We start from the raw sequence: 18,552 nt of genomic DNA on the forward strand, positions 1-18,552 counted from the left end.
CCCGTATCCGGCGGCCGGATGCATTTTTTTGCACTGCGCATGCTCAGTATCAAGCCGCACCTGTCAAAAGACAGACGGGCCGCATGGGAAAACTTATGCAACGGATCCGTTTTTTCCACCGCATCCGTTGCATAGGTTTTTGAGCCGGATTGAGCCGCACTGCAAAAACCGGATGTGTGAAAGCAGTCTAATGATGATCCGGTTTTGCTGCAATTTTGTTTCTCCTTAAAAGAATGCATTATGATAGGATAATTGATAGATAGCTAGAATAAAAAAGAAAAAAAAAAGGCTAGACAGATGGAAAGAAAGAACATATAGAATAGATAATAAGAAAGGTCAGATAGAAAGAAATAACAGAATAGCTAGATAGAGGAATTGCTCACTTGGCGAGCTGTTTTTTAAATTTTGTGGGGGTATAAAAAAAAACACAAAAAAAAACGACATGAGCCAACGCCCCCCGCCCCCCTTCGTTTTTCATATCCAGCACAGGAACAGCAGCAGCTGAAGGCTGCGACCCTCAGATATCTGCTGTACCTTGGCTGGTTATGAAAAATAGAGGAGATCCCACACTTTATTTTTTTTTTAATGATTTGATAAGGTGCACCAATTTTGGCGCTGGATCAGTCTCTTCCCGTTGCCCTGGTGTGGTGGCAATCGGGATAATATATGTCACTAAGTCCTAGATTAGTGATAGCAGTCGTCCGACACCCGCCCCCATCACTAATCTAAGTGAAAATAAACACAAACACCCCAAAAAATTTTTTTTTTTTTAAGAAAAAAATAAAAAACACAAAAAGCACACTCCTTCACTACTTTATTAACTCCCAAACACACTTGCAGGTCCGACGTAATCCACACAAGGTCCCACGGTGATTCGGCTCTGCAACAACCCTGTCCTGTCACAGCAAGCACCATAGAACATGACTGCCCGGTGTGAGTGCAGACAGAGGCCCGTGATCAGAATGAACTTGGGTGAACCCCTGACATCACCGTTGCGGGCCCCGCAATACTACATGTTTCGCGGCAGTGATGCCACGGATTCACCGCTGGGAGATTCAGGCAGTCTCTAAAGTGAGCCGCACGATCAGTGGTGACGTCACTCAGGTGAGTCCTCAACCTGCGGCTCACTTCAGTCACACCCTGATTTGCGATCACAGATGAAGGACTCCAGCTGTGACTGCAAATCTAAGTGACATCACCTCTCATTGCGAGGCTCACTTCAGTCACTCTGGTGAATTGCCATCATAGGTGGATGACGCCAGGTGTAACACCGGCCAACATGAGCGACGTCATTGCTGACTGCGCGGCTCACTTCAGTTGCTGTGTGGAACTCACAGCGGGGAGTCATGTTCTATGGTGCTCGCTGTGAGCGTCAGATGTAGCAGTGCTGGAAGCGTTGTGGGATCTCGTGTGGATTACGTCAGACCTGCAGAGCTATTATTAGGGTTAATGAAGTTTGTGTTTATTTACTTTCACTTATAGATTAGTGATGAACGGGTGTCTCAAGACGCCTGCCATAACTAATCTAGGACTTAGGAGCAGCTATGGGCTGCCATTTAACTCCTTATTACCCCGATTGCCACCGCACCAGGGCAATTGGGAAGAGCCAAATAAAGTGCTGGGACTGTCGTATCTAATGGATGCGGCAATTCCGAGCAGCTGCTGGCTGATATTTTTAGGCTGGGAAGAGCCTAATAACCATAGGCCTCCCCAGTCTGAGAATACCAGCCCCCGGCTGTGAGGCTTTATTTTGGTTGGGTATCAAAATTGAGGGGGACCACAAGCCATTTTTTTTTTTATTATTTAATTTTACTGTGCGATATAGACCCGCCCACCAGAGTCTGTGATTGGTTGCAGTCAGACAGTTGTCTCTCAGCATGGGGGCGGGTCTCACTGCAACTAATCACAGACGCCGGTGGCCGGAAGAAGCAGTGAATATGTTTGAGCATAATGAGCGGCTCCGAAAGAAGAATGAGAGGCTGCAGGAGCAGTATGACAGCCACGCCAGTGATCGGTGAGTATGAAGCGCTTGGAGAGACCGAGAGAAAATGAATTTATCCGAAAATAATGTGGGTGACCTGCATTTTTTTGTGACAAAAACGTAAGTAAAACACATGAAAAACGCACAAATTTGGTAGCATGCGTTTTCCTTGCGTTTTTCACCCCCTCATTAATTTCAATGGGTCATAAAACATGGCCAAAACGCAATAAGAATGAAAAAACCCCATAGCCAATATCGAGGGGTTGCCATGGTCGCACAGGCAGAGAAAAAGTTCAGTGAGGTTTAAGTTGGTAAAGAAAGAGTTAACTTATTAGATAAGGGTGAAGTGAGGTGATGTAACGCGGACAGCTGAGGAAACTGGTTTGAACCAGCTGTTGCGCGCCTTTTTTACTGTAATATGATTGGTGGTTAGTGTCTTTGTGCGGGAGAATTTTGGTATATATATGAGTGACTAATCGGTCAGCTGGCAGTCCAGCTGATGAAGACTGAAGAAATACCTCATGGAAGACCTCCTGCAGCAGCTGTTGAGAAGAGCCGGAGAACGAGGCGGCGAGGAATGGCTGAGATCCTGCCTGAAAGCCGTGGAGCCGTCGGCATCGTTTGAGCCAGAGGCAGCGGAGCGGCCGGCGGAGTCGCCGCCGGTCATGAATCCTGAGTCGGCAGCGGAGGAGTCGGCGGAGAAGACGCAGCGGAGGAAAAGGAGAAGAAAAGAAGCATACTCACCGCCGACAGCGTCATCGCGGAGGAGTGCCGTGGAGCGGAAGAAGACGTCGGGTGTCAAGTCTCGCGGGGCGTCATCGCGAGAACAGCAGCGTCATCAATCCGGGACCAGCGCGGCCGCAACAGGAAGTCGCGGCGAGTCAGCTGACGCGGTCAACAGGAAGAAGATGGCGGCGCCCAGAGAACGGGGGCGCAGCAAAGGCCGGAGTGTTCAGCCGCTGCCCAAGCAAAAGAGCAGCTCTAGGGCAGCGGCGGCACTCGGGGCTTGGGTAGGCGGTACGCCTGCTCCAGCGGCGGGGCATGAAGAGGAGCCTGGTCGGTGTTGCCCTGAAGCGGATCGATCGGCTTCTGGGACGGGGTCCAGCGACGACGGGTCGGATGCAAGCCTTCAGGAACAGGACGGCAGGAGGGGTGAGATGCCTTCTACCCCTTTCCCTGTGCAGAACATTTTCCCTAATAATTTAAAAGATGTGGTGTTTAAAACACTAGTGGACATTTTAAAGGGTAATAGTCAGGAGTTATCTTTAGTGAACTCCTTGAATAGTTCTAGAACTCAGGGCATTCCTGATTCTTTCCTTAAGGAAGCAATCACATGTGATTTATCGCCGCTTGGCTTCCATTTGAGCGCTTCTGTTAGGGAAAAAATCTGGAATGGGGAGTTTATTGATTTGTTTACATTATTACCAATAGGTAGGGAACAGCAGCATAGGTCGGATAAGAGGGATGATAAACAGGAGGCTGATGACAAGAAAAAGCCTTTTAAATCATTTAACAACTGGATCCAGGCTTTTTCGATTTATGCTGCTGTTCTAGGGGAAAAAAGGTCTGAATGGTGTAGTGGTTTATTTCAACATGTGGACATCATACTGGAAGCCTACCGCAATTTTGGTGGCACAGCATGGTTGATCTATGACGAATCATTCAGACAAAAGATGGCGGTTCATTCACACATTAAATGGGGTGTAAAGGATGTAGGCCTATGGTTGAATCTGATGCTCCCACAAAGAAATAATCCGGTTAGACATAATTCTCAGGGTTTGAAAAAAGGGGTGTGTTTCGCGTATAATGAGACGACATGTAAATGGTTAAACAATTGTCGATTTCGACATGAGTGCTCATTTTGCGGGGGAACACATCCCATGGCTAAGTGCTTTAAAAAGATTGCCCAAACCAGTGCCCAAGGAACTTCACTTAAAGAGCAACTTAGTAAAAGCGTTGACGCCAGTGAGGGTGGAAAAAATGCGTCCATGGCTCGACCTTTTCCCAGACAAGGTGAAGCGTGATTTGGTGCTGAATGGTTTCACGGAGGGATTTTTTGTACCAGAATTTAAGGGTTTAGGTTGTTGTATGTTCGAAAATTTGGCTTCGGTAAAGGAGCTTCCTCATATTGCAAAAGAAAAAATTGAAAAGGAAGTGGAGGCCGGCAGAGTTGCTGGGCCGTTTAGTGTTCCTCCGTTTGATAGTTTTAGAGTCTCCCCATTAGGATTAGTGCCCAAAAAAGAAAAAGGGAGTTTTAGACTTATTCATCACCTGTCATACCCGGCGGGTGGGTCTTTAAACGACGAGATTGATACTGCTAGTACGTCTGTAAAATACGCGTCTTTCGATATGGCGGTAGAATTGCTCAGACGTTTCGGTAGGAATGCATTATTGGCTAAAGCTGATATTAAAGCGGCATTTCGTTTGTTGCCAGTGAATCCTTCAGGTTTTAATTCTTTAGGTTTTTGTTTTGAAGGGAAGTTTTATTTTGATATGTGTTTACCGATGGGTTTTTCTTTATCTTGTTTGTATTTTGAAGCTTTTTCTTCGTTTTTGCAATGGGTGTTACAATATGAGATGTCAGTAGGGGGAGCTATTCATTATTTACATGATTTTTTGTTCATTGGTTGTAGTCAGTCGTCAGGGTGTTTGGAGTTATTATTGAAGTTCATAGATATAGCTAAGTTGTTTGGTGTTCCACTTGCGGATGAGAAGACGGTGTTCCCGTGCCGCAGGTTGGAGTTTTTAGGTATCGTGATAGATTCTGAAAAAATGGAATGCAGGTTACCTGAAGAAAAGGTTACTAAGCTTAGAAGCTTGATCGGTGATATGTCAGTAAAAGAAAAGGTAGTGCTAAAAGAATTACAGTCATTGCTTGGGTCATTGAACTTTGCCTTAAGGATCATCCCGATGGGCAGGGTGTTTTCTCGGAACCTTTATGACGCTACAAAAGGGGTGAAATCCCCAAGGGCTCACATTCGGCTTACTAGGAACATGAAAGAGGATTTGGCTATTTGGTTGGATTTTCTTCAGGATTTTAACGGTGTAGCTTGTTGGCAGGAACAGTTTCAGTCATCCGAAGCTTTGTCTTTTTTTGTTGGGGTCAATAGTTCTCTGGGTTATGGGATTGTTCTTCATAACCACTGGTCGGTTGGTTGCTGGCCCGAGTCATGGGTTCAGAACAAGGTGATTCAGAATGATACGGTGTTGGAGCTGTTTTCGATTCTTGTAGCAGTAGTGATCTGGGGTAAAATTTTAGCGAATAAAAGGATTATTTTTCTCTCCGATAACCAAGGGTTAGTTTTCTGTATCAACACATTATCGTCAAAATGTGGTTGGGCGTCAAAGATATTGAGGCATCTCGTTTTAATTTGCTTAAAGTTTAATATTTGGTTAAAAGCAGCATTGGATATGAAGATGAATCGGAATACTGTGGCTGATTGTCTCTCTCACCAGCAGTTGGCGAAGTTTCGGCATCTGGTTCCCGATGCCGATCAAGACGGCACTCCTTGCCCTTGTCATCTGTGGGACATTCTATGAGTGGCATTAGTGGGGCAATTATGAATTCAGTGGCTAGTAGAACATGGGCTGGTTATTCAGTCGCATGGAAAAAATGGTGTGATTTTTGTGTTCTAAAAAAGGTGAAGGTTGATGCAGTAAATATGGACGCAGCTTTATTATTCATAAGTGGTTTATTAAATGAGAATATTAGTTATGCTTCACTTGCAAGGGTTATTGCTGGTGTTTCATTTTTTCTAAAACTACATGGCAGCCCCCCACTGAATAGTTTCTTTGCAGTTAAGCAGGTTTTAAAGGGTTTGAAAAGAGCAGGGTGTCACCCCGATACAAGATGTCCAATTTCGTTTGATTTACTCGGGAAGTTATGGGAAGTACTACCATTTGTGTGTTTTGACTCTTTTGAAACATGTTTATTCAGAACGGCCTTCGTCCTGATGTTTTTTGCAGCGTTAAGAATCAGTGAGTTAGTAGCTCGTAGTAAGAATCGGTTATCTGGTTTACTATTGAGCGATGTAGTATTATCAAATGAACGATTATTGATCACTCTTCGGAGTTCAAAAACGGATCAATTGGGTAAGGGTCGTATCATTTCATTAAATAAAGTGCTGGCGGAGGTATGTCCGGTAAGTAATGTTCGTGACTGGTTCCACTTTCGTTCTATGGTGCCTGGCTCTTTTTTGGTTCATGCCAATGGGGAGCCAGCTACCATATTTCAGTTTAATAGCGTGCTAAAGAAATGTCTTGCTAAACTGCACATTGGCTCTCAAAAAATTTCCTCGCATTCGTTTAGGATAGGAGCTGCCACTGAAGCGGCAATGCTCGGGCTAGGCGATGACACAATTAAGTGTATTGGCCGCTGGGAATCAAGGAGGTTTAAGGGGTACATTCGTCCTAATTTATTGTTTTAATCATTTTCAATTTTTTAGGACCTTTGACGGTATGGATTGTAGGACACTCTTACATTTTTTGGGCTCAGAAGAGAGCCAAGCACAGGAGCTACACCGAAAATTTATCATTCCAGCAGGAATCTATTCAAATTTTTTGGTTTGGATACCGGGGCCTCCGGTGGTTAAACTTAGTTCATGTTTTGAATGATTTGATCTTGAAGGCCCCTCTTCCGGATTTAATCATTATTCATTTGGGAGGAAACGACATTAGTAAAATGAATACTCTTGAAATGTTATTTAGTATGCGTAGGGATTTAATGAGTATAAAAACTGTTTTTCCAGACACTACTTTGGTGTATTCGGAGATGATACCGCGGTTAGTGTGGAGTCAGGAGGGGTGTTCGTTCATGAATAAGATTAGAAAGAGGATTAATAGGGAGCTGGAAAAATTGTTTATGGTTTTGGGTGGTTTCTCTTATCGGCACATTGATTTAGAGGGCTTTACTCCAGGGTTATTTAGGCTTGATTGGGTTCATCTGTCCGAGATCGGTTTAGATATTTTTAATGTGGGTTTACAGTCTGTGGTTGAGAAGTGGCTGAGTGGTTTGGGGGGGGCCACGACTGTTTAGTCGTGTCCTTGTGGAAAAATCACCCAGCTCGCCTGGGTGGATTTGCTTGGTAATGGTTTATTTTGGTGGCATGATGGTGTAACATCATGCAATTTTGTTTAAAAGATATTTATAGGTTTGTTGGTATCTTTAACCCCTTAGTGACGGAGCTAATTTTCACCTTAATGACCAGACCAAATTTTGCAATTCTGACCAGTGTCACTTCATGAGGTTATAACTCTGGAACGCTTCAACGGATCCCGGTGATTCTGAGATTGTTTTTTCGTCACATATTGGACTTCATGTTAGTACCAAATTTAGGACAATATTTTTTGCGTTTATTGAAGAAAAAAATTGAATATTGGCAAAAATTTTGAAAATTTAGCAATTTTCAACTTTTGAATTTTTATACCGTTAAACCAGAGATTTCTGTGACACAAAATAGTTAATAAATAACATTTCCCACATGTCTACTTTACATCAGCACAATTTTGGAAACAAAATTTTTTTTTGTTAGGTAGTTAGAGGGGTTCAAAGTTTATCAGCGATTTCTCATTTTTACATCAAAATTTACAAAACCAGTTTTTTAGGGACCACATCACATTTGAAGTGACTTCAATAGGCCTAGGTGACAGAAAATACCCAAAAGTGACACCATTATAAAAACTGCACCCCCCAAAGTACTCAAAACCACATTCAAGAAGTTTATTAACCCTTCAGGTGCTTCACATGAACAAAAGCAATGTGGAATGAAAAAAAGCAAAAATTAAATTTTACCTAAAAATGTTGCTCTAACCCAAATTTATTCACTTTTAGAAGAACTAACACAACAAAATGGACCCCAAAACATGTTCCCCACTTTCTTATGAGTGCGCCGATACCCCACATGTGGTCAGAAACCTCTGTTTGGACAAATGGGAGGGCTCGGAACAGAAGGAGCAATATTTGAATTTTGGAAAGCAAAATTTGGCTGAAATAGATTGCGAGCACCATGTTGCATTTACAGGTCCGCTAAGGTACCTAAACAGAAGAAACCCCTCACAAGTGACACCATTTTGGAAACTAGACCCCTCAAGGCTTCTATCTAGGGGTATAGTGAGCATTTTAGATCCACAGGTACTTCACAGATTTTGTTAATGTTACGTTGTCATATTGAAAATTTTAATAATTTTCTCAAAAATGTTGCTTTAGCATCAATTTTCTCACTTTTTCAAGAGGTAATTCCAAAAATTTGACCTCAAGGTTTGTTAACCACTTTTTTATGAGCGCGGTGATACCTCACATGTGGTCTGAAACCTTTGTTTGGACAAATGGGAGGGCTTGGAACGAAAGGAGCAATATTTGAATTTTGGAAAGGAAATTTGGCTGAAAAAGATTGCGGGCACCATGTCACATTTGGAGGACCCCTAAGGTACCTAAACAGCAGAAACCCCACACAAGTGACCCCATTTTGGAAACTAGGCCCCTCAAGGAATTTATCTAGATGTTTGGTGAGTACCCTGAACCCCCAGGTGCTTCACAGAATTTTATAACGTTGAGCCATGAAAAAAAAAAAAAAAAATTTTACCACAAAATTGTTATTTCAACCAGGTAGCTTTTTTTTTTACAAGAGTAAAAGGAAAAAATTCAGCATAACATTTATTGTGCAATTTCTCCTGAGTTTGGCGATACCTTATATGTGGTGGAAATCAACTGTTTGGGCGCATGGCAGGGCTCGGAAGGGAAGGAGTGCCATTTGACTGCAAAATTGGCTGGAATCAATAGCGGACGCCAGGTTGCATTTGGAGAGCCCCTGAGGTGCCTAAACAGTGGAGGTCCCCCACAAGTGACTCCATTCTGGAAACAAGACACCTCAAGGCTTTTATCTAGGTGTATAGTGAGCAGTATGAATCCACGAATACTTCACAGAATTTGATAAGCTTAGGTTGCCATATTGAAAATTTTCATTTTTTTCACAAAAATGTTGCTTCAGCATCAAAATTTCTCACTTTTTCAAGAGACAACAACAAACCGTGGACCCAACAGGTTGTTATCCAATGTCTTATGAGCACAGGGATACCCCACATGTGGCCAAAAACCTCTGTTTGGATAAATGGGAGGGCTTGGAATGGAAGCAGCACCATTTGAATTCTGGAAAAATTGAAATAAATTGCGGGCACCATGTCACATTTGCAGGGCCCCTTGGGTACCTATACATTAGAAACCCCCACAAGTGACCCCATTTTGGAAACTGGATTTTATTCAGGAGTATAATAAGCATTTTGAATCCACAGGTACTTCACAAAAATGTTGCTGTAGCAACCAATGTCTCACTTTTAGGCTATGTGGCCATGAGCCAGCGACACGGCGTCTAGTACACAGTGTCAGCCTCCTGCAGAGATGTGAGTGTTGTCCACGGGAGAACGCAGCTGCCCATGCCCACGATTTGGGTTCAGGCCGCTGTGGAGCTCTATGCTACCTGCAGAGAACACTGATCTCCGCAGCATAAATTGACATGCTGAGGCTCAGGAAGCTGCGCCACAGGTCAGTTTATGTGGCGGAGAAAAGAAGCACATTGGGCAAGCACATTGGGCATGGGATTTCTAAAAATCCTTCCACTGTGCTTCTACTGCAAAATGCAGCGTTATGGACGCAGGGAAAACACTCTGCGCCCAAAACGCTGCAAATCCCGATTGTGGGCGCACAGCCTAAAATGCTACAATGGATGAATGGATACATGTCAAACATATATAACGTCCCACCCCCTGCATATTCTAAGCTGGCGCCCTTTAGTGCCTTTCATGTGGCACTAAAGGGTGCCTAGCCTTGTATTTAGCCCCCCAAAAAAATAATAATTAAAATAAACGACGTGGGGTCCCCCCCATTTTTGATAGCCAGCTAGGGTAAAGCAGACAGCTGTAGCCTGCAAACCACAGCTGACAGCTTCACCTTGTCTGGTGATCAATTTGGAGGGCTCCCCAGGCGTTTTTTTTTAAAAAAAAAAAAACGTGGGGTCCCCCCCAAATTAGATCACCAGCCAAGGTGAAGCGGACAGCTGGGGTCTGGTATTCTCAGGGTGGGAAGAGCCATGGTTATTGGACTCTTCCCAGCCTAAAAATAGCAGGCCGCAGCCGCCCCAGAAGTGGCGCATCCATTAGATGCGCCAATCCTGGCGCTTCGCCCCAGCTCATCCCGCGCCCTGGTGCGGTGGCAGACGGGGTAATATATGGGGTTGATACCAGCTGTAATGTCACCTGGCATCAAGCCCTGGGGTTAGTGATGTCACGGCATCTAAACAGATACCCGACATCACTAACCCAGTCAAGTAATAGACAAAAAAAAAAAAAAGACAAAAAAAAAATTTATTTGAAAAAAAAACTCCCCGAAACATTCCTCTTTCCCCAATTTATTGAAAATAAAGAAATTACGGTCGCTGTAATCCGCTGTAATCCGTGAGGTCCCACGCCGACTCTGGATCTTCTAGAATATGGGGGGCACGTTCAGGGAACGTATCCCCCATTTTCTGGAAGAGCAAGCTCTCCATGAGCAGTGTGGGTGCAGTAATCTGAGAATACTGCACTCACACTGCCCCGGTCCAACTTAGGGCAGAGTGACTTGCAGTAACCTCATTCCAGAATATGAGGGGCACGCTCACAGAACGTACCCCCCATTTTCTGGAACAGCAGTCTCTCCATGTGAGGACCACACTCCTCACATGGAGAGACTGCTGATTACTGCACTCACTCTCCCCCGGTCCACAGTGGAGCAGCCTGTGCATCAGCGACGTCAGCGTCCCTGCAAGACTGACGTCGCTGATGCACAGGCTGCTCCACTGTGGACTGGGGGAGGAATCCAGCTGACAGCCGCTGTCTGCGCATGCGCCGTCAGCATTCAAGAAGGAGGCGGCGTGATCGCGGGACGGATCACCAGCCAGGTAACGTATGACCGGGGGCTCGGGGGCTGGGGTGATGGGGGGTGACCTAGTGGGACCTGGGGACACCTTTCTGCCGCATGTGACGTGTCACATGCGGCAGAAAGAGCAGAATGAATGCGGGGGAGGGGGGTGGCTCTGGAGACCCGGAGGGGGCTCCGGTGACCAGAGGGCTCCGGTGGACCGGAGGAGGGGTCAGGGGGAGGACATTTCCCTCCGATCTGAAATGTTTGATCATTTCAGATCGGAGGGAAATGAATGCAGAGCCGGCGGCGGCAGTTTTCAGCGCGCGTCGGCGCCATCTTGCACGCTCCGGAGGGGGGCTCTGAAGAACTGGAGGGGGCTCCAGGGACCAAAGAGCTCCGGTGTACCGGAGGAGAGGTCAGGAGGGGGACATTTCCCTCCGATCTGAAATGTTTGATCATTTCAGATCGGAGGGAAATGAATGCAGAGGCGGCGGCGGCGGGAGTTTTCAGCGCGCGTCGGCGCCATCTTGGATTTTCCGGAGGGGGGGGGGGGGTTGGATGGATTTCTCCGGTACCGGGGGCTTTGGGGGCACTAAGGGCTCACATTTATTTCTCATCTGACATGTTTGATCACGTCAGATGAGAAATAAATAAATTTTACCAGCCATTTTTTTTTTTTTTATGTTGTCGCCGGTATACGGTGTATACCGGCGATCGCATTAACGGGGTGCATACAAAACACCCCGATTCATAATCTGGGGGGTCTCAGCTACCCCCGGTAGCTGAAACCCCCGAGATTTTTCGTCACTGGGGGGCGCTACAGGGTTTTTCCGGCCTGACGTCTCAAGATGTCGGAACAGAATAAGTACCCTGTTTTTCCGACGTCTTGAGACGTTAGGCCGTCGCTATGGGGTTAATGTTTATTTGATTGTATTGGTTACTCTTAATAAACCATCACGGCCACTTTTCATCCACATTCTGTCTGTGTCTATTTATTTATTTATATAGTTATTTAAGTTATCAATTTAAATGGTTATTTGAATATGCCTTGTGCTACCATGAACATGCTGCTTTTAGTCAGTTTTGATAAATATAAACTGCAGACAAAAAAAACTGCAATGTGCGAACAGCAAATCTGAATTCTCATAGACTTTGCTGGGAAGTCAAAAGTCAGAACTTGCTGACAAAACTGCACCAAAAAACGCGACAAAAACAAGTGTGCATATAGCCTTACTGTATGGCAGGATATTCCCCAGGAAGACTTGTCCTCCATGTTACCTCCCATCAGATATGTATGCATTCATCATGAGTGACGTTGGCGGAGTGAAGGATCTGGCCTGTTCAATTTCAACCGTTGATCCTTTTATGCTGCGGGCAGATGATTTGGGCAGTGGCTCTCTCATAGATTGCACAGCTCTGTACTATTTTTTTCCCCTTAGCTTATATTACTGTCACCCACAATGACACCACCACCAGCTAATCGGGTGTTTAAATGGGCCGATTCCTGTCTGTTACCGAGCTATAATAGTGTTTACACAGCCAATGCAAACCGACAGGAACAGAATGGTCACGTCGCCATACAGCACCGGTATTCTCTGTCTATACGGGCCGACGCGCTGCACAAATATCCGAGCACCCAACAAAGGAGCGATCTGCCTGGCTGTCAGGCGACTGCTGCCACTTTACGAGTTTAGTCTTCTCAAAATTGGCCTTCATTTTTGCCAGTTTAACATGACGTAAAGTCCAGGCCAGGAACAGGGCAGTGGCTGCAGGCCATACAACGGACAGCCGCCCATACACACAAGGGAGGGCCTTATGGCAGCTCATACGTCTCAGAATATCCATACTAATGCGAGATCCTTCTTCATCCAGGCTTCTCACTAATATTTCCCTAGATGAGAGTCTCCGCGGGGGAGGATTATATTAGGACTATGCAGCATGCTCAGCCACAATCATCACTGGGATAGAGGGGGAAAACTGGCACAAAGTACAGCAGACACATGTATATGGGTACGGCATATACTGTGTACCTGATGTATATCTGCGGCACAGTGTATCCTGGCTACCTGGCATATGACATGTATGCCCCCTGTGTATATCTGCGGCACGGTGTATCCTGGCTACCTGGCATATGACATGTATGCCCCCTGTGTATATCTGTGGCACGGTGTATCCTGGCTACCTGGCATATGACATGTATGCCCCCTGTGTATATCTGCGGCACGGTGTATCCTGGGTACCTGGCATATGACATGTATGTCCCCTGTGTATATCTGCGGCACGGTGTATCCTGGGTACCTGGCATATGACATGTATGCCCCCTGTGTATATCTGCGGCACGGTGTATCCTGGGTACCTGGCATATGACATGTATGCCCCCTGTGTATATCTGCGGCACGGTGTATCCTGGCTACCTGGCATATGACATGTATGCCCCCTGTGTATATCTGCGGCACGGTGTATCCTGGCTACCTGGCATATGACATGTATGCCCCCTGTGTATATCTGCGGCACGGTGTATCCTGGCTACCTGGCATATGACATGTATGCCCCCTGTGTATATCTGCGGCACGGTGTATCCTGGCTACCTGGCATATGACATGTATGCCCCCTGTGTATATCTGCGGCACGGTGTATCCTGGCTACCTGGCATATGACATGTATGCCCCCTGTGTATATCTGCGGCACGGTGTATCCTGGCTACCTGGCATATGACATGTATGCCCCCTGTGTATATCTGCGGCACGGTGTATCCTGGGTATCTGGCATATGACATGTATGTCCCCTGTGTATATCTGCGGCACAGTGTATCCTGGGTACCTGGCATATGACATGTATGTCCCCTGTGTATATCTGCGGCACAGTGTGTATCCTGGGTACCTGGCATATGACATGTATGTACCCTGTGTATATCTGTGGCACAGTGTATCCTGGGTACCTGGCATATGACATGTATGTACCCTGTGTATATCTGTGGCACAGTGTGTCCTGGGTACCTGGCATATGACATGTACGTCCCCTGTATATATCTATGGCACAGTGTATCCTGGGTACCTGGCATATGACATGTATGCCCCCTGTGTATATCTATGGCACAGTGTATCCTGGGTACCTGGCATATGACATGTATGCCCCCTGTGTATATCTATGGCACAGTGTATCCTGGGTACCTGGCATATGACATGTACGCCCCCTGTGTATATCTATGGCACAGTGTATCCTGGGTACTTGGCATATGACATGTATGCCCCCTGTGTATATCTATGGCACAGTGTATCCTGGGTACTTGGCATATGACATGTATGCCCCCTGTGTATATCTATGGCACAGTGTATCCTGGGTACTTGGCATATGACATGTATGCCCCCTGTGTATATCTATGGCACAGTGTATCCTGGGTACTTGGCATATGACATGTATGCCCCCTGTGTATATCTGTGGCACAGTGTATCCTGGGTACCTGGCATATGACATGTATGCCCCCTGTATATATCTGTGGCACGGTGTATCCTGGGTACCTGGCATATGACATGTATGTCCCCTGTGTATATCTATGGCACAGTGTATCCTGGGTACCTGGCATATGACATGTATGTCCCCTGTATATCTGTGGCACAGTGTATCCTGGGTACCTGGCATATGACATGTATGTCCCCTGTATATATCTATGGCACGGTGTATCCTGGGTACCTGGCATATGACATGTATGTCCCCTGTATATATCTATGGCACGGTGTATCCTGGGTACCTGGCATATGACATGTATGTCCCCTGTATATATCTATGGCACGGTGTATCCTGGGTACCTGGCATATGACATGTATGTCCCCTGTATATATCTATGGCACGGTGTATCCTGGGTACCTGGCATATGACATGTATGTCCCCTGTATATATCTATGGCACGGTGTATCCTGGGTACCTGGCATATGACATGTATGCCCCCTGTGTATATCTGTGGCACAGTGTATCCTGGGTACCTGGCATATGACATGTATGTCCCCTGTGTATATCTGTGGCACAGTGTATCCTGGGTACCTGGCATATGACATGTATGCCCTCTGTGTATATCTGTGGCACAGTGTATCCTGGGTACCTGGCATAAGACATGTTTGTACCCTGTGCATCACATAGCCCGGGCTGTATAGTTACCATGCCACCGAGGGTCACATCCTGGTCATCGGTCAGGATCAGCACTACGTTGGGTCTCCGGGATTCCCCTGCCACCAGCGCAGGGCACAGGAGCAGCAGGCAGAGCCACGCCGGGGGGGAGCCGCGATCACACATGGTGCAGCACAGCAATGTCAGCCCCTCCGTCTATCTCATTGCTCCTCACACCACATACAAAGAGGAAGTGAAGGGAGCTGGTCAGCTGCTCTCCGCAGTCACATGCCTGCTCACAACAGGAAGGGAGGAGCGTGCGGGGGGCGTGTGTGCAAGGGGTGTGCGTGCAGGTGGAGTGTACAGGAGGAGCGTGCGGGGGGCGTGTGTGCAAGGGGTGTGCGTGCAGGTGGAGTGTACAGGAGGAGCGTGCGGGGGGCGTGTGTGTGCAAGGGGTGTGCGTGCAGGTGGAGTGTACAGGAGGAGCGTGCGGGGGGCGTGTGTGCAAGGGGTGTGCGTGCAGGTGGAGTGTACAGGAGGAGCGTGCGGGGGGCGTGTGTGCAAGCGGTGTGCGTGCAGGTGGAGTGTACAGGAGGAGCGTGCGGGGGGCGTGTGTGCAAGGGGTGTGCGTGCAGGTGGAGTGTACAGGAGGAGCGTGCGGGGGGCGTGTGTGCAAGGGGTGTGCGTGCAGGTGGAGTGTACAGGAGGAGCGTGCGGGGGGCGTGTGTGCAAGGGGTGTGCGTGCAGGTGGAGTGTACAGGAGGAGCGTGCGGGGGGCGTGTGTGCAAGGGGTGTGCGTGCAGGTGGAGTGTACAGGAGGAGCGTGCGGGGGGCGTGTGTGCAAGGGGTGTGCGTGCAGGTGGAGTGTACAGGAGGAGCGTGCGGGGGGCGTGTGTGCAAGCGGTGTGCGTGCAGGTGGAGTGTACAGGAGGAGCGTGCGGGGGGCGTGTGTGCAAGGGGTGTGCGTGCAGGTGGAGTGTACAGGAGGAGCGTGCGGGGGGCGTGTGTGCAAGCGGTGTGCGTGCAGGTGGAGTGTACAGGAGGAGCGTGCGGGGGGCGTGTGTGTGCAAGGGGTGTGCGTGCAGGTGGAGTGTACAGGAGGAGCATGCGGGGGGCGTGTGTGCAAGGGGTGTGCGTGCAGGTGGAGTGTACAGGAGGAGCGTGCGGGGGGCGTGTGTGTGCAAGGGGTGTGCGTGCAGGTGGAGTGTACAGGAGGAGCATGCGGGGGGCGTGTGTGCAAGGGGTGTGCGTGCAGGTGGAGTGTACAGGAGGAGCGTGCGGGGGGCGTGTGTGTGCAAGGGGTGTGCGTGCAGCTGGAGTGTACAGGAGGAGCGTGCGGGGGGCGTGTGTGCAAGCGGTGTGCGTGCAGCCGGAGTGTACAGGAGGAGCGTGTGTGCAAGCGGTGTGCGTGCAGCTGGAGTGTACAGGAGGAGCGTGCGGGGGGCGTGTGTGCAAGCGGTGTGCGTGCAGCTGGAGTGTACAGGAGGAGCGTGCGGGGGGCGTGTGTGTGCAAGGGGTGTGCGTGCAGCTGGAGTGTACAGGAGGAGCGTGCGGGGGGCGTGTGTGCAAGGGGTGTGCGTGCAGCTGGAGTGTACAGGAGGAGCGTGCGGGGGGCGTGTGTGCAAGGGGTGTGCGTGCAGCTGGAGTGTACAGGAGGAGCGTGCGGGGGGCGTGTGTGTAAGGGGTGTGCGTGCAGCTGGAGTGTACAGGAGGAGCGTGCGGGGGGCGTATGTGCAAGGGGTGTGCGTGCAAGTGGAGTGTACAGGAGGAGCGTGCGGGGGGCGTGTGTGCAAGGGGTGTGCGTGCAGCTGGAGTGTACAGGAGGAGCGTGCGGGGGGCGTGTGTGCAAGGGGTGTGCGTGCAGGTGGAGTGTACAGGAGGAGCGTGCGGGGGGCGTGTGTGCAAGGGGTGTGCGTGCAGGTGGAGTGTACAGGAGGAGTGTGCGGGGGGCGTGTGTGCATGTGCGTGCAGGTGGAGTGTGCAGGAGTAGTGTGCAGAGGATGTGTGCGGTGGGAAGGGGTTAATGCAGAGCGAGTGTGTGTGTGGGTATGAGGGTGTGCAGGGGTAGTGTGTGCATGCGAGGTGAGAGTGTGGTAGGTGTGCGCGCGCAGGGATGGGGTGTGTGCATGAATATTGTGTGAAGGCGGGTGTGGGCAGGGATGGAGTGTACAGGCTGGTGTGGGCAGGGATGGAGTGTACAGGCTGGTGTGGGCAGGGATGGAGTGTACAGGCGGGTGTGGGCAGGGATGGAGTGTACAGGCGGGTGTGGGCAGGGATGGAGTGTACAGGCGAGTGTGGGCAGGGATGTGGTGTGCAAGGGGTTGGCACAGGGTGTGTGCAGGGAGTGTGTCACATCAGCCTCAGCTGTCGTACCTGTGCGCCTTGTTTCTTCTATGCAGACTTTATCTTTGTGTTTTCAGAGCCGATTCCAGCAGCTATTTTATGTTTCTTTCCTTCTTTCCATCAGTCTCCAGGTGTGAACCAGATAATAGGATGGAGATGGCACAATCCTGGTTCCTGTTGATATTGCAGCCATAAAATGTTTTCTCTAAGGCCTAAGACACACGGCATGAAAATCAGAGCGAGTGGAGTGCGATAAAACATTCCCCTCGGACCAATTCTAGCCTGTGTGTCAGCACACATGAGCGATTATGTTCTCAGCCCTAATCGGACCGAGAAAACAATCACCGCATGCTGCAATTGTAATGCGAGATTTTCTCTCACATCCATTCAAGTCTATGGGGCGAGAGAAAAATCGCACTGCGCTCGCAGTACACCAGTGCGAGTGCAGGGCGAGAATGGCAATAGCCGGCTACGGAGGAGAGAGGGAGAGAAATCCCTCCCTCCTCTCCGCAGCGCTGGCCCACCCCTCCACTGCTTGTCCGCCCCCCGCAGCTGAGGTTTGATCGCACAGTCGGACCTCAGTCGCAGTGACACTTGCATGAGACTCGGCTCCTGCTGTACTGCCAACATTTCCCACTTGTCTACTTTGCATCAGCACAATTTTTGAAACATAGGCTGCTTTCACACTACCTTTGTTTAACATGCGTCATGAACATTTTTTTGCTGTAAAAGCGGATCCTGCTTTTACAAAGAAAAACGCATGCAAACGCATGTGTTATTTTGCAGGATCCTGTCACTGGATGTTTAGGGGCAGGCATTGGAGTCATGTGATCGGGAGTGAGGGGAACTGAACGTGACAGACTGGGAGCCTGCATCTGACAGCTGCGGAGGCTCATAACCAAGGTAAACATCGGGTAACTTGCTTGGATACCCGATATTTACCTTGGTTACGAGCGTCTGCACACTTAACCAAGGTAAATATCGGGTAACTAAGTGAAGCGCTTTGCTTGGTTACCCGATATTTACCTTGGTTACGAGTGTCCGCAGCTCTCAGGCGGGGGAGAGAGACAGAGAGGGAGGGGGAGGGAGAGACTGATCACCCGAGGCTGGTTTCTGGGCATGCTCAGTAGAGCAAGCAGGATCCTGTCTATCAGCATGCAGCGTTCACATGCGTTTGTGTGCTGTTTAGTCAGGATCCAGCAATTTGCAGTATTTGGACGCAGCTCAAAAACGCTAC

General features: G+C 48.5%; 1 protein-coding gene across 2 annotated transcripts in view; it reads right to left on the minus strand.

The window, feature by feature from the left end:
* Positions 1 to 15,262, minus strand: part of GNS (glucosamine (N-acetyl)-6-sulfatase) — a 76,881-nt gene extending 61,619 nt beyond the window's left edge. For both annotated transcript variants that reach the window (XM_075344856.1, XM_075344855.1), the window contains exon 1: positions 15,024 to 15,262. In XM_075344856.1, coding sequence (XP_075200971.1) covers positions 15,024 to 15,158 — 135 coding nt within the window. In that variant the 5' untranslated portion in view covers positions 15,159 to 15,262. The remainder of the gene's footprint in view (positions 1 to 15,023) is intronic.
* Positions 15,263 to 18,552: the final 3,290 nt, after the last annotated feature.

The sequence above is a fragment of the Anomaloglossus baeobatrachus genome, chromosome 4 (genome assembly GCF_048569485.1).
Source record: "Anomaloglossus baeobatrachus isolate aAnoBae1 chromosome 4, aAnoBae1.hap1, whole genome shotgun sequence".
Lineage (NCBI taxonomy): Eukaryota > Metazoa > Chordata > Amphibia > Anura > Aromobatidae > Anomaloglossus > Anomaloglossus baeobatrachus.